A 16382-nucleotide genomic window follows, 5' to 3' on the forward strand; every position below is an offset into this window, starting at 1 on the left:
AAAATAATCACAGTGCTCTTATCATTTAAAGTGTATGTGAATTTCCTTGTCAGCGACCAAAATTGCCTCGATCTACGACCTCTGCTTGATCTTAACAGGTGGTCTCCAGATGTGTACTGTTGTCATGATGTGACAAAGATATATCTGACTTGTGAGACTAGCTTCCTGGAAAATCAATAGTTATGTGGATATAAATGGTGACCGCGAGAGAAGGAATTAAGAGTGAGAAAGAGGGAATCTTGAGTGCCCTAAGACAGAAGAGATCAGCCACCCAATTTGTTCCCTTACAGTCATATCGCGAAAACAAAAACACACACACAATTTACACACCACAGAATACATATTCACCCTCCACTGGCTAATTGATTGCTTTTTCTAAAATCTGTGGAACAAAAGATCCCTGCTACATGTTAGGCCCTAGGTTTCCAGTTTTCACACAAATTTGTCATTTTAGGTACCAAGAATAAAAGGGTTAAATCAATGAATTGATGAATGAAAGGATGAATCAACTTATTTTTTTTAACTTCATGTCAGACTTACATTAAAAGTATCCAAACTTATTTTGCATTTTGCCGGTTTTTAAATGTCAGATCAGACTATTTAAATGGTTTAATTTCACACGCAATCCTTCTCTGCATACGATCCCTATCCCACCAATAGAGGGACGGATTTGGGGACCGTTGCCTCTTCCTGTAACAGAGCACAAGCCCAGTGTGAAAATGCACTCACCCCAGTGCTGACTCCGCTGGGGAAGTAAGCCGGTCATGAATGGGACTGCTGAGTATCACAAGAAATGTGGATAAGCTTTCCTCTGTGATTGTTTGACCAGTTAGAACTACACTACAGAGGGGAGGACATGTTAAGCCCTTCCACGTTCCTATATGATCAATGCTCCCATGCAGGTAAAATACAGTGCTTCACCTTGAGCATTGAAATCATAATATGGCATAGGATAGTCATTTTTATGCCACCTAAAAATGTTGATAAACCACTTTCAGTAACAGAACATGCAACCACGTGACACCTAAACAAATGCATTTTACCCCTCTGAATAGTATACAGCTACTTTGCAGTAAAGTTCAATAAATAAGCCTGTTCCACCTTCATACATTCAAGCTCTTCATGAATTTAGTTCTGCATTGGCACATGGGGGACTACGTCTGTCATATTGTCGGGTCCAACTGGTAAGCTCAGTTCTTGATAAGACTTGAGGGAATGAGTTTAGAGAAGTTACACTACCCTACATCCCAAAATTAATTTCTGCTCAGAGGTTGATCATGGTTCACAAGTAGGCTATCACACCCACTTTAGTTTGTATTCGGCTTCTCCCTTTTCCTGTTTCCCCCTATGTCTCCATGTCTTAGGTGTATGCCCACTTGACAAAAAATCATGTAGGCTCATTGCAGGTGGTTTTGTAGACATGACCCCTCTAGGCTAAAATTGAATGGGGTGTTCTTACCCTATGTTCCAACACCACAGCTGTTGGCTGAAGGTCTTTCAGTTGACCCAGGCCACACCTTGAATGACAAATCCTTATAGTCTACAAAATCCAAGACTGTATACACATCAGTACTGCGGCCAGGTATCGAGTGACTTTTTTGTCACAGAATAAGAGAATGAAGTGTTTACATCATACACTCCCCGTGAGCTCGTTAGACCGGTGTAGTGGGAGTGGCCCTTGAAAAACTCCTAAAGTAGAACCACATTTTTCAGTTAACTCTTGGGTTGGGTTCTATGAAGACGCAGCAGTGGTCCACAGTTATCGGTAAATAGTCGATTCCCCCATTGCCGCGCTAACAGCGCACATGGTTGAGGATTTAAAATAGCCCCCCTTCTCCCGACAGACACTTTCTCGTCCTCTTGATAAGGACCTACAAATTGAAAAGAATGGAATCGAATGGCATTGTCAGTAAACAAGGTGAGTCAGATATTATGTTGCTGGTCCTTCTACGCTGGAAAACCTACGTTTCATTCTTCTTATTCTGAACGCTATAATATGCAATCTGGTAGCCTATAATATAATAATAGCCTATTGCACGCAGCCTAATATAACAGAGTTGTGTATTTATTTATAGTATGTGCGGGTCATGGTGATGTAGGGGTTACATTAACTTATTTAAAGGCCATCTGAGATGATAAAAACTTTCTCTTTCTCAACTTTGGGTTATTTAAAAAGATTTAACTTTTTATTTATGAACCGATATCTATAGCCTATAACAATGGTCATAAGCACGAAATGTTGGGGTACTCTAAAGTTGTAACACCGGTGAAGGGTAGAATTATAAATTGCCTCTGGGCATTTCCAGTAAACGTGTGAAGAAAGGTGGGGCAGCAGGTATAATATCATTTCAAGTATCTTTTTCATAAGGCCTTCCTCGTATGTGGCATTTTTGTGTGATGATTCAAGATATAGGCTAGTGAAAATATCTTATTAGCGCGAGCCATGTCTGTAGCCGAATGCTGAACCTTTTCAAACAAAGACAATAATTTAAAATATTGCAGACTAAAACTACTTTCTGTGGCATACCACACTTCACCTGTAAATACATTGCGAACCCACTGATAGCCTACACATATACAACGTTGGCCACATTATACAATGCTGCGTGAGTGCAGACACTTGGCACACAAAACTCATCTTAAGGCTACATGTCTATACAACGAATACACCGAAACTGTCGGTATTGAATTAATTCTGTTTAACATTTGCTAGACTCAGGCCAGGCCTAGCTTGAGGTTGGACAACGTTGTCCTTGTACCACTAGATGGCCCCCCACCCTTACCTATCAATAGAGGCCTCGTTCTGAAGTTTTAGACACTATTAACTGACGTTCCATCAAAATAACAAAAGTTATCCTAGGTCATATATCCGGTGTCAGGCTCGGGCCTGATGATGGCCCATTCTATGGAATTGGTGTAGGATGTAGCTTACTATGTTGAGTTTGTTCAAATGATTTGTAGCCGATATTGTTACTTAGGCTATATCACAGTTGGACGCAAGGGCATAATCTTCATAGACTTTGACATCACATTAGGCTCATTCTACAGTGTCGAAAGATATTGTCCATCTGGAATCTCGGCAAAGCTGTGGCATCGAACAGGTAGGCTACTGTGTAGCTCTGTTTTCCCGTGTCGTCTTCGGTGTGATCTGTGATTACAATGGGGATGTTCAGAGCTAGGAGTGAACTTTGAATAGTACACGCCCCATGGACCAAAGATCCCGCAGCGTCAGTATTCACTTTTGAATGTATTAGACTGTGGTAGATATCTGATCGCTACAACATAATTTGGGCAAGTGTCACCATGCAGTGTATACAAAGAGAACCGCGAAGGACAAAATCGGAGGAACTACTTCATTATGCACAATGCAAGAAAGAGGCCGGTATCAACACAAAACTCTTGGGTAAGATAGCTTTGATGAACTGGGCTTTAAAAAACATCTCTGGGACCAATATAGGTTACTTTAATCGCGACTCCTCTGAAAATGTATCTGTTAATTGTTCATTTTAAAACTCATCAGTGTGTTTTTGAGCAGATAATTATCAATGATCGTCCTCGTCATCAAAAACGATTATGGTAGTTGAAAGGTAATATTGTTACCTTAAAAGCAAGTCTACGTCATTGCGAAACATAACATGCTTAAGATTGCGAAAAGGTTTGTATTTCTCGTTTCATCTGTTATAACCTACTGTGTATTGCTGTGTTTGTCTTGCAGCATCATATGTTGAAGAGAAAAATTATCAATCTATTAGCTGGCATGGGCCAAAATACTTATTCACGTGTGAGCTTGCAAAAAAAGATTCTCTTTAAGTCACATTCTTGCATTCTATCTAAATTTCTGCTGTGGTCGAAATCAGATTGGCTACATCTTTTCAGAATCTGTTATAAAAACCAAATAGCTGTCAGCTCGCCATACAAAACTCATGGAATGAAGATGAATTTCCTCTTTATGTGGAATCCAAACAGAACTAAAATCAGTTTTATGAGTAAAAGATGTGTGATGTCAAATATTATATAATGACCTCTGGCAAATAATTGGAGTTCTCTCTCTTTCTCTCTCTCTCTTCTGGGCTGTTGCATAAGGCTTGGATGGAGATCCAGACCTTCAGTTTCTGCTGAGTGGCGGCGACCTGCTGAAGGTTCGTTCCAGCAACTGGAAGAAGACACGCTTCTACAAGCTGAGGGAGGACTGCAAGACCTTGTGGTATGAGTCACACAAGACTGTGAGGGCCTCCAATCCAACCTGTGAGTCCTGCTTCGGCGTCCACCCCACATGTGTGTGAGCATCACGGTCGCCGTCACTCTGTGTGTCTCACTTTACATGAAGACCCGCTGTGAGGATGTTCATAGAGCACAATTAACTGAAGATAGCAGCCCTCATATAGTAAATACAATGCCTAAAAACTTGAAATGGGTACATTTCATCCTGTGTTTTCCTTTTGAGGGTAAAAATCACAGATTCACACAGCTTCAGGACTGTGACTAATGTATAGGGGTGGTTCAAACCAGTCAGAAAAATGTGTTTAATGCTAAATCCCATATGGTATCGATGAAAGGTTCATTTGTGGTCTCAGGGGAGTTGGGTTGGATGTTTTTTTGCCAAGTTCATTAAAATATCTGGTATGCTACTGGAGGTATGTGTGTGTCAGTAAGGTCAAATTGGGTATAAAGAGATTCAAAGTTGATTGAAAATAAGGTATCACAAGCCAAACGATATTTGGACACTGTAGAACGGCCACATAAAACTAAGATGGTAGGGGGAAATGACAATGTTTAGTATGAACACTTGAGCCCCATACCCTCATCTCTTCACTTGGCGATCCCGGCACTCATGACCTCAAAAACAAACACCATGCCATTTACAAATACACAATGCTCAAATTTGAAGACTGTGTTCATAGATAGATAGATAGATAGATAGATAGATAGATAGATAGATACAAACTTCATTGCCACACAACAATGTTGGTGGTATTCTTTTGTCATAGGTAGCTCAGTCCAGTAAGGAGGGGGGAGATGGGGATAGGAAAAAAATTAAAATGAAAATAGACCATATAAGTTCACAGTCCAGAGCCGTGTTAAAGGAGAAAAACAATGAAAAACAATGAAAATCGCAAGTAAAGGAGCCACTGTAACAGGCTGCCATCCAGGCGCCTCTATAATGACGATAATACATCATAAAAGCAAGTAAACTCAATTATCTTGTATAAGTTTGAGTGACTGTCAGTTATACATCTACCCATGCCATATTTTGTGGCTATTTCGATATATATATTCAAACATTTTTACAGCTGGGTATATTTAGTACTGTACTCTTTATAATTAGTGCTTTTGTCTTTTACCTGTGACTCTTACTGATGTTCATAGAGCCGTGCATTGTGCTTCTATGTATTTTGTTTCTTTTATACTGATCTATGATCCTGTGTCGGTCACTCAGCCAAATGGCAGAGGCAGGCATGGTCTATTTAGTCAAGTTGTAAACTACAAGTGATGCAATGAATTACAGATAATATCCATGGTGATTTTTGCTTTATTGCTGTTATATGGCAAACAGACCAGTGAGTCAGAGGATTATGATGGATAATAAACTGTATAAAGTTATAACAACAACTGTGCCTTGCTCTTTCAAACTACTGGTATAGGCGTATGACAATGGCAAATCTGATTCATGTTGATAGATAACCATAAAACATTTGAGTCACTACAATGTGTGGTGTGATTCTCTTTGATACTGCATTTGAGGTAAAGACATCAGAAAGAACAAGGTTTCAGAGTTGGACTTTCACACTTTTCTATTCCTCCCTCAGATTTATTGGTTTATTATGCGCGATTAAGGAAGTAGTCAGAAAACAAATATATTGTTATACAGAATGCATGCATGCATGCATTCACTTCACTACACTAATAGTACAGGGCACTGAACAACCTGTGTGATATGTTCACAATTATTTTCAAATAGTGCTTAGTATCTGCTGGAGTGCAGTCTAGCCATGATAAAAGCAATATCCCTCAAAGGTCTGAGTCATCTACCACTACGTTAGATGTATCTTTCTCTTTAAATGGTAATGAGTTTTGGGTTCAGAGTCCTTTCACTTCCTCTCAGACATCAGAATATCAAGTGATCCTCTGGGATTCAGTGTTGGACTTCCTCTTTTTTTTTCCTCACTCAGATTTCTTTGTCTACTAAACTAGATACTAAATACTTGAGGGAACGGAATTATGTGCAATTAAGGAAGTAGTCAGAAAACAAATATATTATAAAGAATGCATGGATGCATGCAGTCATATTACATGGTTACTTGCATTTAATACTTCCATGTATTATGGAATACATTCCAATATCTCCATGTACAGTATGTTGCACAAATAGATCATCCCATGAAATCCTCTGTCAATGCAAACCAACCACTTACCCTAGAATTTGTAGCACCATGCTCTGAATGAAATACAGGACTGCAACTCTATGGTGCAGATTTAGAACTCACTTGTTTCCTTTGATAGTCTGCGTCGACGACATCGCTACGGTGAGGCAGGGCCGGCATACAGAGGGGCTGAGGAAGCACACAGATGACAAGGTGGAAAGTCGAGCCTTTTCCATCCTGTTCAAGAGTCGCCGCAAAAACCTGGACCTGATCGCCAGCTCTGAGGAGGAGGCCAAACAGTGGGTTACTGGGTTGGAAAAGCTCATGTCCAACATGGGCAAACTTACCCAGCAACAGAAGACTGAGCAGTATCCTTTTGACCAGTTAGCCTATCAGAGCCTTGGACTATAAGATGCAGTAAGTCGTTTTTGTTGTGTGAAGAATGAAAATGCTTCATGCTTCATGACTTCCTGACATATTGAGACATTTTCACAAAACCCCTTTGTACCTTTAAGTTTCAGCCCTCTAAACTTAATAGTAACTTACTAGGGGGGTGTTGCTTGATTACTCCCTAGTATAGCCTTGATGTATCTATTTGAAAGCCTTACATCAAAACCTAAGCTGGATCTTCAACTGCATGCGCAAAGCAGACAAGGATCGCAACAACAAAATGTGTCTGAAAGAGCTCAAGAGCTTCATGCATCATATCAACATTGAAGTGGATGACGCGTATGCTCAGACAGTATTTGAGGTGATACTATGAAGGACTTCCCTTACAATGAATACAAAGATAACTTGAACTTAGTTCAATTCATGCAATATCCAAACCGGTAGCAAAAGGGATGCAAATGTGTTATTACAACATAACATGCAGTCAAAAAACAACATAAATGTCTCAAGATAAATGGAAGTACTGCTGTACTGAATAGAGGAATGATTTTCTCTCTCTCTCCCAGAAATGTGACCAGTCCAAATGTGGATTTCTGGATGGTAAAGAAATAGAACACTTCTATGAAATTCTCACAGACCGTGAGGAGATTGGTACCATCTATGAAAAATACGCCAAGACTGGGGGCATGATGAATGCCGAGGACCTGCTGAACTTCCTGATCACAGAGCAGAGAGAGGCTGTGGATCTGAACCATGCTCTCACCCTCATCAACAAGTATGAGCCAGACAGCTCTGGTAGGTACCCTCTAGGTCTTTAGTATATGCTAGCTACCCATTTAAGGCAATTCAAACTCGGCCACAACTTTGCGAGGAATTACAGTTCCCTTCCTCTACAGCGAAAGAGAAGAAGATGATGTCCAAGGACGGGTTCATGATGTACCTGCACCAGCCAGAGTGTCTGATTTTCAACCCTGCCCACAGGAGTGTGTATCAGGACATGACTCAGCCCCTCAACCATTACTTCATCTCCTCTTCCCACAACACGTATCTGATGGAGGACCAGCTGAAGGGACCCAGCAGCACCGAGGCATATATAAGGTAAACTGACTATGTCCCCACTATTAAAAGGAATCAGGTTCTTAGTTGCATGTATAAAGAGATGGTACCACACCTGTACCACACCCAGGTGTGTCTGGTATTGTCTCACTTGATTGGTATGAAACGCCACTGCCACACCAAACAGTTGTGGACAAAGTTCACTTCCTGAAGAAATCTGTTATGGTCTCAGGGCTCTTCTGAAGAGCTGCCGCTGTGTGGAGCTAGACTGCTGGGATGGATCAGATGATGAGCCGGTCATTTACCATGGTTACACGCTCACGTCCAAGATCCTCTTCAAAGATGCCATCAAGGCTATCAAGGACTACGCCTTTAAGGTACGCCATAAATCAAGCTAAATTGCCATGGTGGTTCACAAAGGGATTGTTTTATTAGACGGCACTGATTGGTTAATAGTTACACCATTGTTAAACTCTGTCACTCATTTTCACAGTAATGCTCCTAACAGCAAGCCAGTACACTAATAGTACAAGGCACATGTGTCTAAAATAGCAATATAAATAACTGCACAACTTCTGCGATATGTTCAAAATTCTTTTCAAATAGTGCTTGTATCAGCTGGAGTGCAGTCTAGCCATGATAAAAGCAATATCCCTCAAACTACGATGATAAAAGCAATATCCCTCATCTACTAGTGTGTTTGATGTATCTTTCTCTTTTAACGGTAATGAGTGTTTTGAGTTCAAAGTCCTTTCACTTCCTCTCAGACATCAGAATACCCAGTGATCCTTTCTCTGGAGAACCACTGTAGTGTGGAGCAGCAGAAGATCATGGCCCAGCATATGATCTCCATCCTGGGCAGTGCCCTGGTCACGAAGCCTCTCGGGGACCAGATACCCACAGGCTTCCCTTCTCCAGAGGTGAGGATGTATTCTGCTAAATCACTAGTCACTGCGGTTGAGAACCAGCCATGAAAAATATATCACATGGTTGAACTGTGACTTTTATTCTAGAGCCCATTACCCGCGTGTGGGTGTCATCTTTCTGCAGCTGGTAGGAACACCCCACCTCAGTAGAATGAGCAAATATGACACCCTTATCAAATTACTGTGTACCATATTAAGCTTTAATAAAGCTGGTGGGACCTTTGTAAAAGTCAAAATCTTCAACGTGTTGCGCTGTTGAAGGACTCTGAAATTTATGCCAGACAACCACAAAAAGTATATATAATATATATACAGCGGGTAAAATAAGTAATGAAAACGTCACCATTTTTCTCAGTAAATATATTTTCCAAAGGTGCTATTGACATGAAATGTTCACCAAATGTTGGTTGGCTAACCCTAACCCAAGTAATCCATTCATACAAAGAAACCAAAGCAAATAAGTTCAGAAATTAAGTTATGTGTAATAATGTGAAATGACACAGGGAAAAAGTATTGAACACGCTTACTAATATTTATTTCATACTTTTATACAAAAGCCTTTGTTGGTAATGACATCTTTAAGACGCCTCCTGTATGGAGAAACTAGTTGTATGCATTGCTCAGGTGTGATTTTGGCCCATTCTTCCACACAAACAGTCTTCAAATCTTGAAGGTTCTGTGGGCCTTCTCTATGAACTCTGATCTTCAGTTCTTTCCATAGATTTCCAATTGGACTAAGTCAGATGATTGGCTGGGCCATTCTAGCAGCTTTATTTTCTTTCTCTAAAGCCAATTGAGAGTTTCCTTGGCTGTGTGTTTGGGATCATTGTCTTGCTGAAATGTCCACCCTCGTTTCATCTTCATCATCCTGGTAGATGGCAGCAGATTTGTACATTTTCCCATTCATCCTTCCTTCAATTATGTGAAGTTTGCCAGTACCGTATGCTGAAAAGCAGCCCCACACCATGATGTTCCCACCTCCAAACTTCACTGTTGCTATGGTGTTTTTAGGGTGATGTGCAGTGCCATTTGTCCTCCAAACATGGTGTGTATTATGGCATCCAAAGAGTTCAATTTTGCTCTCATCTGACTATATTCTCCCAGTATTTCACAGGCTTGTCCAAATGTTGTGCAGCAAACTTTAAACGAGCTTCAACATGCTTTTTCTTCAGCAATGGAATCTTGCGTGGTGAGCCATGGCGGTTCAATCAATCAATCAATCAATCAATCAATCAAACTTTTTTGTACGGCGCATTTCATACCAGGAGGTAACACAATGCGCCTCACAGGAGGAAAGGAGGGGGGGGGGTTACAAACACTTGTAAAGACACACAGATTTTCCAGAGATAAATAAACAGGAAATGGCGTACTAACCACACTGGCACCATAAAGGACTGCTCAGTACGGTTATCGTCAAACTAGGTTGAGTGCATTACTTGTACCTGTACAAGTGTACCTGCTACATGTACCTGCTAATTCCAGGTCTTTCTGAAGCTCTTCACAAGTGGTCCTTGGCTCTTGGACAACTCTTCTGATAATTATTTTCACTCCTCTGTCAGAAATCTTGCGAGGAGCACCTGGTCGTGGCTAGTTTATGGTGAAATGATTTTCTTTCCACTTCCGGATTATGGCCCCAACAGTGCTCACTGAAACATTCAGAAGTTTAGAAATGTGTCCGTAAACAATGCCATCAGTATGTTTTGCAACAATAAGGTTGCGACGATCTTGCAAGAGCTCTTTGCTTTTACCCATTATGAGATGTGTCTTGTGTGACACCTTAGTAATGAGACACCTTTTAATAGGCTATCAGTTGGGACTGAACCAGTTGATATTAATTTGCACTGAAAAGGGGCCGGATTGCTTTCTAATGATAATGATAATAACTAATAGATTTCAGCTGTTGTCTTGGCTTTCTATTCCTTTTTGCACCTCCCTTTCTTCATGTCTTCAATACTTTTTCCCTGTGTCATTTCACAGTTTTACACATAACTTAATTTCTGAACGTATTCAGTTTGGTTTCTTTGTATGTATGCATTACTTGGGTTGTTCCCAACATCTGATGAAAATTTCATGTCAACAGCACCTTTGGAAATATATTTACTGAGAAAATTGGTGACGTGTTCAATACTTATTTTACCCGCTGTATATAAGAATGATCAAGGATATCAACGCTGAGGCAATTTTTATGTATTTGTGTATTTTGTGAAATTGCTTTGGGTTGTGTGGACTATGAAGGGTTTGGCTGGATGGATCTGTATGTTGCTCGTCTGGACGAGAGTCCGTTTTCAGGGTGGAATGTCTGAAATCCAAACAGTTGGTGACCATTCAGCTCCCTGAATTCTGCATCTGGCTTTTCCTGCTTGCTCTGCTACATGACCTATATGCTTCCAACTATACTGAACATTGTAGTTCATATATATTGTACAGATGAACTGCTAGTGTTAGTGTAAAGAACCCCTTAATACTTTTTGGTAAATGCTCACTCTTTGCATTTAGGTGGTCAGCCACTTCTGGTGGTGCTGAATTGAAAGATCCCCCATAATCACTATGGGGATGTGGTTTTGCCTCAGAGGAATTTGTAATTATATCTTGCGTAATATTTGTTTTTCCGTCAGTCCTCGGATGAGGCGTGTCTTTGTTTGGTCAAGCCACAGCTAACAAAAGTGAATTTTCTCGTTTTCTTTTTTCAGAAAGATCATTTGAGGTAGCAAACACCTTGAATAGTATTGAATGTATATTTTCACCACTTGAGAGGTTTATTGATTCATTCATGCTGTATAGGGTTAGGGAAGGCAATGAGAGTGTTTTTTTATGTTGCTTATCAGTAATACACTGACTCAAGTGAGTTTGTGTCTGGATGTTGATTTAGGAACTGAAAGGACGGTTCGTGATCAAAGGGAAGAGATTGAACAAACTCGAGGACAGCTTCACCACGAAAGCCAACAGCACTGAGGACATTGTCTCTGAGGAGGAGGAGTCTGGGGATGATGAGGAGGAAGAAGATCAAAAACCTAAGGTACACAACTGGCCTCTATAACTCTATGTAACTCTAAAAACGAAGCACAATTTTCACGCTGAAATTCTGTTCAGGTATCATAAGGCCATCTTAATGAAGTGGTTATCTGTTGGTGACTAAGTCATGTGTTCTGTGGGCTTGCAGGAGAGCAAGACGTTGAAACTGGCCAAGGAACTGTCTGACATCGTCATCTACTGCAAAAGTGTGCATTTCAACGGCTTTGAGGATGCCAAAGACAACCTGAGCTTCTATGAGATGTCGTCTTTTAAGGAGGGAAAATCAGTTAAGCTGGCGGAGGAGTCAGGTAATACATTTGGTGTTGACAGGAAGTCTTCCTAAAACAATGTGTTAGCTGTCATTATACTATTACCAAAAGATATAACTAATGTATTCCCACAAAGTGCTTAGATAAATTGGGGTTTAAGGAATAGGTTTTTTCCTGTTTCCTGTAATTTAAGCAGATCATATATACTACTTCAACTTCACCCAAGATATACAGTACATTTCTCTTTGTAGCACCTGTCATTGTAGTAATAATTGTAGGTGTGTGATAAGAATCATTACCGATAAAGATTATGAAGGGCAAAAGTGCAAAGGTGAAAAGTAAGAACTGTCTTTCTATTGCAGCAAACCAGTACATTCACCACAATGTTGACAAACTCAGCCGGATCTACCCAGCAGGCATGAGGACAGACTCATCCAACTACAATCCTGTCCCACTTTGGAACAGTGGCTGTCAGATAGGTACTGCACTTGGGGATATATATATATATATGAGCCAGAACAGTTTACACTTTGAGGGCAGATCTCTGTGTAAAATCTGCACACTACCTCTGATAAGAAAGAAATTCAACGTTTGTTTTTGTCTGGCGAAGTGAGGTTTTACTTGAGCGGCTGTGATGAGATACAGTAATGTTTTCAGACGTGTTGAGAGATACAGTAATGTTTTTCAAAGTCTACTTTTTCCTGTTGAAGCTCTGCAAATGCACAGTCATGTGTCGACCCAGTATAGCTAACCACTCCATCCCTCCCTCTCCCATCTGCTCCCTCTAGTTGCCCTGAACTTCCAGACTCAAAGCTTAGAGATGGATGTGAACCAAGGCCGATTTCTGCCCAATGGACAGAGTGGCTACATCCTGAAGCCAGCTTACCTGAGGGACAGGGCTTCTGAGTTTGACCCCATCACACTCACTCGGGGAGGGTGGCTTCAGCACAAGACATTTCATGTCATGGTCAGAGTCTAGCTTAGCATAATTCATGCGCTGCAACCCTCAAATGGCTGCGAGTGCACGACTGACAAGCGTTATTGGGTGCTCGAATTCGATGCTCACTCTGAAGGGGTTTGTTTTGTTACTAGGTGATTTCAGCTCAACAGCTACCCAAAGTAAATCCAAAAAAGACATCCATCGTTGATCCACTGGTGAGGGTGGAGATCTACGGTGTGAACAGCGACGTGGCTACAAAAGAAACAGAGCCCGTTGAGAACAACGGTAAAATATAGCCAGCTTTGAGACTTAATTATTTGTGTGTCTGTATGACAGAAACCTACATTTCAGTTTTTGAATGTTGGCTAATATTTTTTATTTTTTTGCCTTTTTGTGTTTAGGATTCAATCCAAGCTGGAATGCCAGGTTCCAGTTTGATGTTTATGTCCCGGAACTGGCTCTGGTGCGCTTTGTGGTGGAAGATCATGATACCACATCTTCCAATGAGTTTGTTGGACAGTACACTCTACCCTTTACCAGCATTCAACGTGGTAAGTCTCTCATGTGGTGTGTCCAGTTTAATACCCATCAAAGTGTTTCTCCTGTGGAAAGGTCACCCTCAGGGACCACAGAGGTTCCTTCATTTCAGCCAAATATGTAACTGTTTCAGCTTCATTTTTAAGAGCACATTTTTCATCAGCCCCACCTAGCAAGCGCTCTTTGGTGAATGCGTGACAGGAAATAGTCCTCATTTAGTCATGAAGTTTGTTTCTTTTTCCAGGATATCACCACGTGCCTTTGGTCAACAAGAATGGTGATCGTCTACCTTCAGCTGGTCTCTTTGTCCACACCATGATCCTGGATGACGAGTCACAGTAGTCACAATAGCCTCAGATCAAAACACCCTTTTCACACAGCCGATTTGCACATCCTCTGAGGCTTGGAATATACGCCAGGAGGATTTAGCCTTTTCTCTTCTATTGTGACTCTACCATCAAATATCTCTCAACAGTTCATCTGAAACAAGAACACAGACATTGCATTTGCACGAAGTGTAATCGAGAATGTCACTGCCACTTTTTAGACAATTTTAATTGATTTATGTAATCCCACAATGTTTTATGATATGTACATAGAAAAGTCTCAGCGGTATTTTAACTCATAATTGATATATTTCAGTAATAATGATATTCTGCACTCTGTATACAGTCGATATTACAAATGTAATGCACTTAAATTGACTTCTTCCTGACAGAAACCTATTATTTCAATGTGTGCTCAGTTCAATTTGCAAGTATTTGCATTGAGACAAATGAGGGCAATTGTGGTCACTCACGCAGGGAAACACTGAGCTTAGAGAGCAGGAATACAGGAATAGACCCTCGATTACCGTTTATCTCTTTTAGCATTCACTACATAATTTGTCGATCAGTATCAAATTAGTTATTTTAAATAATTTAGCAGTGTATAGTACATGTATTTGTATGCCTCATCTAAGTATACAGTAAATGTGTTAGAAAACTGTCTATAGTTATTGTTTGTCCTTTCCTGTACCGCGTTGTAGCCTTTGTATTGCATCGATTTCAGTGACTAAAAACAGAAGTCACTGATCGGTTCCCATTTAGTCTATGGAACTTTTGTTCTGAGTGAGACGATTCAGATACAAAGTAAATGTTGGAGAATCACTTGTATGCAGTACACAGATGCACGTAAAAGACTGAGACATATATCCTCAGTGTGATAGCTGAGGCCTGGTGTGGGACTGTATCTGGGAACTCCTAAAGGATCGGAAAATGTATTGAATTTAGCTTATTTCCCTTCCATGGTTTGCAATAACACCCCCTTGTGTCAAGACGCTGCCATGACTACAACTCAAACCAAATGGTCAAAAAATTACTACATTCAAGTGACCAAAAGTCTTGTTTAAGGAAATCAAAAAAGGATGTTGTCTGCTGAACTCAAACTCATATGAGCCTTAATCTAACTATCATTAATCTTCAGAAATGTGAAGGTATTACACCAAACAAACAAAAGATTCTTGAAAGAGTTGACAAAGAATGTAAACAATGCTTTCCATCTCAGCTAAATATATTTTGTAGTCTGCTAAACAGGTCCTTGCACTGGAGGAGTTCATAACAGACCTCTCATAGACGATGCATATACAGTGCCCTCCACAATTATTGGCACCCCTAGTGAATATGAGCGAAACAGGCTATAAAAAAATATGTCTTTGCTGTTTATCCTCTTGGTCTTTCACTCAAAATATTTACAAAAATCTTACCTTTTCATTGAAGTAAAACTATTGAAAGAAAAAAAAACTGTTGACATTAAATAAATATTTTTCCCCAAAACATGTGTGCCACAATTATTGGCACCCCTTAATTTTATGTTTTGTGCAGCCTCCCTTTGCCAAGATAACAGCTCTGAGTCTTCTCCTATAATGCGTGATGAGGTTGGTGAACACATGGCACGGGATCTGAGACCATTCCTACATGCAGTATCTCTCCAGATCCTTCAGATTCTGTGGTCAACGTTTGTAGACTCGGCTTCAGCTCATCCCACAGATATTCTATGGGGTTTAGGTCGGGGGACTGTGATGGCCATGGCAAAACTTTATTCTGCGGTCGGTGAACCATTTTTGTGTTGATTTTGAGGTGTGCTTCGGATCATTGACCTGCTGGAAGGTCCAACCACAGCCCATTTTAAGCTTACTGGAGGGGGCTGTTAGGTTTTCATTTAATATCTGCTGGTATTTGATGGAGTCCATGATACCATGTATCCTAACAAGATGTCCAGGGTCTTTGGAAGAAAAATAGCCCCACAACATCAAAGATCCGCCACCATTCTTCACATTGGGTATGGGGGTCTTTTCTGTATGGCTATCTTTCTGTCTACGCCAAACCCACCTTTGATGTTTGTTGCCAAAAAGCTTTATTTTGGTCTCATCTGACCATATAACTCGGCCCCATTGAAGGTCTGACTTACATTTGGCAAACTGTAGGCGCTTTAGTTTGTAGTTGATTGACAGCAGAGGCTTTTTCTGGCAACCCTCCAAAACAACTTGTGGTGATGTAGGTGGAGTCTGATGGTAGTTTTGGAGACTTTCTGACCCCAAGACTCAACTCACCTCTACAATTCTCCAGCTGTGATCCTTGGAGATTCTTTTGCCAGTCGAACCATCCTCCTCACGGTGCGTGGGGTCAATGTACACACACGTCCTCTTCCAGGCTGATTCTTAACATCTCCTGTCGCTTTAAACTTCTTAATTATTTCCATGATAGTGGAAATGGGTATTTTCAACTCTTTAGAGATTTTCTTGTGTCCATTTCTTGATTTGTGCAGCTCCAAAACTTTACGTTGCACATCATCACTGTGTTCTTGGGTCTTTCCCATAGTGATGAATGACTAATGGAATTTGGCCTGTGTC

The 16382-nt window shown here is 40.6% G+C and overlaps 1 protein-coding gene across 4 annotated transcripts; it reads left to right on the forward strand.

Annotated features, from left to right (window-relative positions):
- The first annotated feature begins 2875 nt into the window (after window positions 1-2875).
- plcd1b (phospholipase C, delta 1b) lies at window positions 2876-13872 on the forward strand. 4 transcript variants are annotated; one of them, XM_042703702.1, is made up of 15 exons: window positions 2876-3101; window positions 4084-4275; window positions 6502-6730; window positions 6984-7113; window positions 7319-7547; window positions 7649-7850; window positions 8041-8185; window positions 8576-8728; window positions 11604-11750; window positions 11895-12054; window positions 12378-12494; window positions 12804-12982; window positions 13108-13240; window positions 13357-13506; window positions 13737-13872. In XM_042703702.1, the coding sequence occupies exons 1-15, from the start codon at window positions 2951-2953 to the stop codon at window positions 13832-13834; spliced, it is 2415 nt and encodes an 804-aa protein (XP_042559636.1). In that variant the 5' UTR covers window positions 2876-2950; the 3' UTR covers window positions 13835-13872. The 4 variants fall into 4 exon arrangements, with proteins under 4 accessions (XP_042559636.1, XP_042559637.1, XP_042559638.1 ...); XM_042703703.1 differs by having other exon boundaries at window positions 2885-3101; window positions 4084-4245; XM_042703704.1 differs by lacking the exon at window positions 2876-3101 and adding an exon at window positions 3166-3403.
- The last annotated feature ends 2510 nt before the right edge of the window (window positions 13873-16382 follow it).

The sequence above is a fragment of the Clupea harengus genome, chromosome 25 (genome assembly GCF_900700415.2).
Source record: "Clupea harengus chromosome 25, Ch_v2.0.2, whole genome shotgun sequence".
In the NCBI taxonomy this organism is placed as follows: Eukaryota; Metazoa; Chordata; class Actinopteri; order Clupeiformes; family Clupeidae; genus Clupea; species Clupea harengus.